The sequence below is a fragment of the Mustela putorius genome, unplaced genomic scaffold (assembly GCF_011764305.1).
Source record: "Mustela putorius furo isolate JIRA1106 unplaced genomic scaffold, ASM1176430v1.1 tig00003863_pilon_pilon_pilon, whole genome shotgun sequence".
NCBI lineage: Eukaryota > Metazoa > Chordata > Mammalia > Carnivora > Mustelidae > Mustela > Mustela putorius.
In genome coordinates, this window is record NW_025422015.1 from 395147 (window position 1) to 403383 (window position 8237).

An 8237-nucleotide genomic window follows, 5' to 3' on the forward strand; every position below is an offset into this window, starting at 1 on the left:
CTTTATTCTCTAGTGCTAGCCTCTTGTACTACTCCATTTGGCATAATATATGAAAAACAAACAAACAAATTAAAAAACCTTACCTCTGGAATGCAAACTGGTACAGCCACTCTGAAAAACAGTATGGAGGTCCCTCAAAAAGTTAAAAATAGACCTATCCTATGACCCAGCAATTGTATTATTAGGTATTTATCCAAAGAACACATAGTGATTGATTCAAAGGGGCACATGCACCCCAGTAATTTACTTTTAACAGTAATTTAAAGTTTATTCCAGCTATAATGCAGGTTATTCTGACTTTAAGGTAGCATCACATGGCATACTTCTGAGTCCATTCCCGAGATATTCTGTTGTACTTATCTCTGTCTGTTTTATAGATCCGTGCAATCTCTGGCACTAGGGGGTCATCTGGGTTTGGATCACATAGCAGTGAACAAATGGATAAAAGAACTTTAGAAATAGTTAAAGCAGGAGACCACTGTGATCTTAGAATATCGAGACAAATGCTGCCATTACTGTTAATATTTGGATGATAAATTCTTGTTGTAAATGCAACCTTAGGTGGTTTGAAGGGGTAGTCTGTAGGAAAATGAATTGTCAAAAAGAATACACCGCCTTGATATGGGCTGTCATTAGGTCCCATAATTGTGGCTTGCCAATGAAACATATCATCCCCAACTGGACCTGCAGAACATTGTGCAATGTCCACAATAGCCAAAATATGGAAAAACCCAGACGTCCATCAATACATGAATGGATAAAGAAGATGTGATGCATGTATAATAAAATGGAATATTACTCAGCCATCAAAAAGGATGGAATCTTGCCATTTGCAATAATATCACTAGAACTAGAGGGTATTATGCTAAGTGATGTAAGTCAGTCAGAGAAAGACAAATACTATATGATTTCACTCATATGTGGAATTTAAGAAACAAAACAGATGAATATAGGGGAAGGGAAAGAAAAATAAAATAAGCCAAAAACAGAGAGAGAGGCAAATCATAAGAGACTCTTAACTATAGGAAATAAAATGAGGGTTGCTGAAGGGGATGGGGCTCTGGGATGGGGAAACTCGGTATTAGACATTAAGGAGTCTATGTGATGTAATGAGGCCTCGGTGTTGTGTGCAACTAACTGATGAATCACTAAATTCTATCCCTGATACTAATAATTTAGTATATGTTAATTAAATTGAATTTAAATAAAGCTTAAAAACCCACCTCTGTAATATATAAAATCAAGAACATATTTAAGAAGTTATAATTAGTGTCATTTGACAAAGAAGAATCAATTCTTAATTCAGATAGGCCTATAATTTACTCACTATGGAACTTTTAGCAAGCTCCGAGCCTCACTTTTCTTCATCTATAAGATTGACCTAATAAATCTACCTCATAGTATGGTTATAACAATTAAGTGATAATTTGCTTCCTTCTTAGCATATCATGGTACTCAAAACTTGCTAGTTATCCCTCTTCTCTCCCCTTCTGTTTCAGAAACACTTTATAGGTGTTTCAAGTGTGAACCAACCATCATAAAATCATTGACAACACCTCCACCTTTTGGTGAGCACGTGCTCTGGACCAGGCACTGTAATGGGTGCTTTGCATACATTATTTCCTTTAGGCTCCCAATACCTGAATCCAAAATCTGAAAATCTGTGTTTCCTGGAAACTTTGGCAAGGTGTTTCTTGAGGAAAATGTTTCCGTGGTTAAGCACATTTCATAAAGGTCAGAAATTGTATGCTCCAATTGGGGTTATAATATGTAACTTTAATTAGAAAATCAAAGATGTTGGGAAGTCTTGTATTAAACAATGTTTTAATAATCTACATACCACTATGAAAATCATTCCTCCATGACTAGTGTTTTTGTTTGTCTGATATTTGTGCTTACAACTGCACAGAATAACTGTGCTTATTCCGCAGCTCCTAATTTTCTTTAGGATGCATATTTTGACCTTGCACACTAGACATCTGTTAATGTTGCTTCTGATTAAATGGAAGTTTGGTAAATTTTTGCTTTCCAGACAACATTATCTTCTTTACTGCTTCACTGTTGGGTATTATTCATTGTTATATTCTCTATTCATTTATACCTCTGATGGGTTAGATTTACTCTGCTGTGAAATTTATTTCCTCCTTGCCTCATCAAAGACCATTCTGCTGCTCATTATAAAAGTCAGCATTTCTACACAGTGTAGGGGAGAAAAAAAAAAAAAAGAATGTCTGAGAGAAAGAAAGAGAAATTGCCTGTGTAGAAAACTTTGGGAAAAAAATGTTTAAACTATTACGTTAAATTAAATAGATTTAATTTTTGTTAGAATTTTAAGCTATTTAGCTTAAGTGTGAAAATAACAACTATTTATAGAATATTAATATTCTGTTTAGAACTTATTTTTCCTTCTGGTATAATTTTTAAAGAATTTAAATTTGTTTAATTTTATATATAATCTGATTATATTTTAAGGCAGGAATTTCTAGGGTTAACATGAAAGGTATGACAAAGGGTGCCTGGTTAAGCCTCTGCCTTTGGCTCAGGTCATGATCTCAGGGTCCTGGGATTGAGCACCACATTAGGCTCTCTGCTCAGTGGGGAGCCTGCTTCCCCCTCTCTCACTACCTTCCTCTGTGCCTACTTGTTATCTCTCTCTCTGTGTCAAATAAATAAATAAATCTTTAAAAAAAAGAAAGGTAATGACAAAATAGTGTAATTTTTAGGAGCTCCTTAGGACAGGGATTTTGTTCTATTTTTATTTGAATAAAGGAAAGTGATGACAATGTGTGGCATAGAGTAGGTATTCAATAAATATTCAACAAATAAATGAACTTCCACGCCATAAATATAGGGTCATAAGTCCTGAAACCACAGCTAATATATAAATGTACTGCCTAAATCTCCTTAATAAGTCTCTACTGCCCCAGTTTCTTATCTTTTTTAGAACTGGTTTGGGTTCTTCTAAATCCAGTTGCTATTATTAAGAATGTCCAAAAGTAGGCGTTTAAATTATTGTGCTTTTTACTTTTTTTTTTAAAGGTCAAAATTTTGTTATGGCAATTTTTGGAAGAATACCTGTGCTTAGGCATATTTAAATTACTATTGCATTTGCACAGATACCAAGGTATTATAAAATACTTGTCTTACTTAGTCTGTTTGAGTTGCTATGACAAAAATACTATAGAGTGGGTGTCTTAAACAACAAACATTGGTTACTTACAGTTCCAGAAGCTGTGAAGTCTAAGATCAAGGGCATGAGCAGATTCAGTGTCTAGTGAGTTCAGCTTCCTGGTTCCCAGAAAGTTATTTTTTACCACAACCTCACATGGTAGAAAGGGAGTGGGAAACTTCTTTAAGGTCCCTCTTATAAACACACTAATCCCATACACGAGGACACCACAGTTATGATCAAATCCTCTCCTTCCTGTACCATCTCATTTTGAATTAGGCTTCAACATAAGAATGGGGGAGGGAGGGCTGCAAATATGTAGTCCATAGCAATACGTTTTTGTTTTTGTTATCAAAGACAGAACTCTTCTGTATTTCTTTCATGTTTTCTTCTTAGGGTCCTTTACCTAGTTCCTTCCTTCTTAGAGTTTCTTTATTTAGTCTCATAATGACATAGGATGCTACGATTTCTTTAATCTATACTTCCCCCAAAAAAGAGAATGACTGAATCAAAGAGAATGACTGAATTAAGACATTACTAGACAACATGTTCAAAGAAGATAATTTAGTTCCTTGAAAAAACATGTGAGTTGAGTTACTTTTATAACTGTGGAAATTAACTGGTTTTTGGGAATTGTGGTAAGCCTAGACAGAGGCATTACTCAGCCACACTTGATAGTGTCTGCTTTCTTGCCAAGGTGAGGTTATACCTTTTTGTTGCTAAATTTAGTTGAATATTGGCAGGGTAGGGGGTAGTTGCCATAAACAAAATAATATTACCGTTAATGCCAAAGTTCTTCTAAGATGGAGGTATAAATACAAATTTAAAAGGGATAGTTGAGGCACTATCTTGCTAGAAAATCTAGGGGCACCTGGGGGGCTCAGTGGGTTAAAGCCTCTGCCTTCAGCTTGGGTCATGATCCCAGAGTCCTGGGATGGAGCCCCACATCGGGCTCTCTGCTCAGCAGGGAGCCTGCTTCGTCCTCTCTCTCTCTGCCTGCCTCTCTGCCTACTTGTGATCTCTGTCAAATAAATAAATAAATTCTTTAAAAAAAAAAAAGAAAGAAAGAAAATCTAAATAACAATTGCATGCCTCTGTTAGGAGCAAAAGAAAGTGTGTTCAGGTATGCTGTATCTTCCTTTGCTGGTGAGTTCAAAAGCAAAGACAATTTCAGCTTGAATAATTGGAAACTTCATCTAACGCGTGTATATGGTGGCGGTAGAAGTTGCCTGCGTGTGTCCATATGTATGTTTCCTCTTACTAATTTGTGACTCATGAAATAGAACAAACTGCAATATGAAAAATAAGTTTAAGAAGAAAACATTGCAGGGGAGTTTGTTACTGCCACATAAGTAATATTAACAAAGTGCTCACAGTTCATTATAAGAGATCTGTATCATGCTAATAATTCAAAAATTTTGACTAAGTTGAAGAGTCACAGAGTGCTGGTGCTTAAGTTGTTTCCTTTCAATCAAGAGCTTGCTCATCCCAGCAACTGAACGGAAACTTGACTAGTTCTAGCAGCAGCTCTATTCACTGTTAAGGGTTTGCCTATGTTGAAAGTCTTCTTTATGTCAGGCTGCCATCTATATCTCTATCTCTACAACTTCCATCACCCTCTGCCCTTTGTGGACACAAAGAACAAATTTAAATTCTGTTCTGTATGACAGCTGGCCATTCAATTATTCATTCATTCATTCAACAGACCTTTGTTGAGCCAGAAACCATATGCAGGCACTGAGAACTCAAAGGTCAAAAATACCAAATCATGTTTTCAAGAACGTCACAGTCTAATTCATTGGCTCCTTGCACTTTCTAGGGTAGCACCCCCTTTCCTTTTGTCACTCCTCATGTGTCACTGTTCCAGGCTTCCTTGCTACTCCTCTCTTTCGAATAAGTTGGCATTTATCAGTGTTCCCCAGGTGTGGGGTCCCCAGGTGATAACTCTAGAGGTATTGCTTGAGTAGAGCAGAGAGCACAGACTCTTATATCTCATGTTCTGGATGCTCTGATGAGATTATGCCACCAAGGGCCTTTGTCTGTCTGTCACATCACACATGACAGCAGTGATTTTTTCAATTCATAAACCTAAAATCATTATTCTGCCTTCAACCCTTGCCCAACCTACTTATATTAATTTATCCACTACTACTCCCTAGTGTAAATCCATCGTGTGGTGTTACCTTTCCTATATATCTTTGTCATTTTGTTCCCTCTTCCTAAAAAACCCCCATGGTGGCCTGGTTTAAAACTAAATGTTTTAAAAGAGGATCATCTCTTATGCTTTTTGTTGTTGTTTCTAAAGTATTTTCAAACTCCCTGCTCTGTGATATTTCTAGAAGAGTGCCTCCCAAATTAGTTGAAGGATTGCTAAGGACCAGACAAGGCTAGGAAACCAAGAATAGATGTTTCATTAGAACATAACTCAGAGTGCTGTGAAGTGTGTATAAACCTGGCGATTCACAGACCTGTACCCCTGGGGATAAAAATATATATTTATAAAAAATAAAAAAATTTAAAAAAAAGAACATAACTCAGAGTTCACAATCTTAACCAGTTAATCCTCACAGTAACTGCGTAAGAAAATAGATAAACTGAAAACTTTTATCAATAAGATAATAAAACTGGAGCCTCCATTGCCTTTGTCCTCTGCATGTGCCATTGTTTGTGCTGCCTGAGTTCTATAGGAGCTCTCATACCATATCATGCATGTTGCCAGGGAAACCTTTGTTACTTAAACATCTAGATCTGGGAGTTCCTCTTAGGAAGACAGCTGTCTCTATTTAGGAAATCATTCTAACAGATTACCTTGGGGGAAGTGATGGGGATATGAAGACATACTGTGGAAGAAGCCAGTGAAGTAAATTAAAAAAAAAAAAGGAAAAACTACTTAAAGAGGTTAAGGAGAATTGAGGATTGAAGGGTAAGGAGGAGGGAGAAGAGAGGGAAGAGAAGGCAGAATAGCATAAAAAAGTGGGAAACTGGGAAAAATTTACCAAAGAAAAGTGGCCAAACGGGTTTTGAGCCCAGGAATCTCTTCAATTCCATGATCCAGTCTTTTGCTATTTGATTTTGTGATGTAACACTCCTTCATTGCTACAAACCTTCAGTAAAGCCCGCCACTTACAAATGTCCTGTATGACCTGTGTTTCAGTTCAAATCAAAGATGAGTGACTCTTGAAAATCTAGACAGTGCAGGCAGAAAGACGACCGTGACATAACACATGTAGCAAGGACAAGATATCAGAATGAGAAATTAGCCTCAGAAGGCAAACCCCATGGAATTAGTCCCATTTTACAGGGACTCTCAAAGGAGAGGGTAAGCCCTGCCAACATGTGGGTTACATTGTCCTTTCTGCCTGCCAACGAGACATGAGGCAACTTGAGTGCAAGGGCTGTGGTTTCGATTTTGGTGTCCCTTGTGCCCAGCCCTCAGAGTTCCTCATTGCCTGCTTTGTTTTCAGTTTCAAGTTCCATACTGAGCAGCTTTTGAGCTGTTATTCAAATGTTTATCATTTCCAGGGAAATTTCTCATTTGCTACATGTCTCAAGTTTAAGGCCACTTTTCTGAGCATACTGTTTACACAAATACAGTATGTTTTTCATTAGTAACTGTGAAAAACACCCAGATATGATATTTCCAGTCAATTCTGATTTTCTTGTTATTTTATGTCACTTAGGTTAACATCAGTATATCACTTCCCTTTTTTCAGCTACAGAATTCAGACTCCTATTTTCTATGGACCCTAACAAAATTTTTCCCATTTAGATCAGCAATAAAAATCTATTTCACAGGTCAGGTGTTTATTTAGGAATATATATTATAGGGTTATAACATATAATTTTATGCTCTGTGATTTATTTCATTGTCAACAAATTTTATTGATTAACCTTGAGAATTGGTTTACTATCTGCATTTCCTAGTAGTTGGGATGGCTGACAATGTAGAAGTGGAATTAATTTCTTTATGTTTATTATGGTCAGAGATTTTGACTTTAAAATTTGAATAGAAAAAATAAAATGTAGTAAAGGCACCAAATTGGTAAAATCTGTTTAAGATAAACCAAGTCTACCAACACTTTCCACTGAGAAAGTATGACAAAATTTGTAATTCATTAATTTATACCTAGTATCCTTACAGAAATACTTTAAAAATTGTATCTGCATGAATTATTACTAAATTTATATCCCACTTAGCAGAATACTGGGTGGTGATTAGGTGGTCAAAACAGTGAACTATAAATCACGGACACTTACGATCTGGCTGTGACTCTGCTACTAACCAGCTGAGTAGATTTGCAGTCAAATGCTCTACCACTGAGCTATACCCCCTCAGCTGAGTAGATTTGAACACTTTCCTAGGTCTTTGTTTTCTTACTTGTAAAATGAGAAGGGATTTTGCAGTCTCTCAGTGCTAATAATATTTATAATTTCAATGATAATTCTTCATGGGAATTAGTTATTTTCCAAATTTTAAAAACTCTTCATGACAATGATTTAACTTAAAGGAAATACTTCTGAGGACACTGATAAAACATTGAAAGACTAAGCCAAGAAATTTTGCTTATTATAAAAGTAGACTTCACTGGTTCCAGTAGTGTATTATTTTCAGTGGACCAAGCATACCACATGTACAGGACTTTTAATGCCTTGACTTATAGACACACGAATTCTCTAGGAAAGGTATGTATGTATGTATTTAAGTTATTTTCATCCTATCCTGAAAAATAAGGCTGTAACTCCAAGGAGAATCATAGAACAAAACAAAGGTCCTGGGCCAGAGCAGGCATTATAAAAAAGGGCAAGCAGAGACATCATTTTTTGTCTTCTGCTTTGGTCCTCTACCACTCCTTCCCCTGTGTGGGGAAATTCTTCTTGGCACCTCACCCCTTTTAATCCCAAGTGTCTTATTCTTCTCTTTAGTGTTTAAAGAAAATTATCCAATTTCATCCTGTCTGGCCAACTCACAGAGAGAGTTTTCCTAGAATAATTGCCCAAGCAGTCACTTCGTTGTGGTGTGGTTCCTTTGGAAAAATCCCTTTAGAGGCTTCCACTGGGAAGGAGCCCA

The 8237-nt window shown here is 36.5% G+C and overlaps 1 protein-coding gene across 1 annotated transcript; it reads right to left on the bottom strand.

The window, feature by feature from the left end:
- Positions 1-247: 247 nt before the first annotated feature.
- Positions 248-695, bottom strand: LOC101678356 (ubiquitin-conjugating enzyme E2 D3-like). Its single transcript, XM_045066268.1, has one exon. The coding sequence runs from the start codon at positions 665-667 to the stop codon at positions 311-313; it is 357 nt and encodes a 118-aa protein (XP_044922203.1). The 5' UTR covers positions 668-695; the 3' UTR covers positions 248-310.
- Positions 696-8237: the final 7542 nt, after the last annotated feature.

Excerpts from the sequence above, each read along its gene's own strand:
- LOC101678356 (XM_045066268.1), bottom strand. The coding sequence starts at position 667 with ATGTTTCATTGGCAAGCCACAATTATGGGACCTAATGACAGCCCATAT.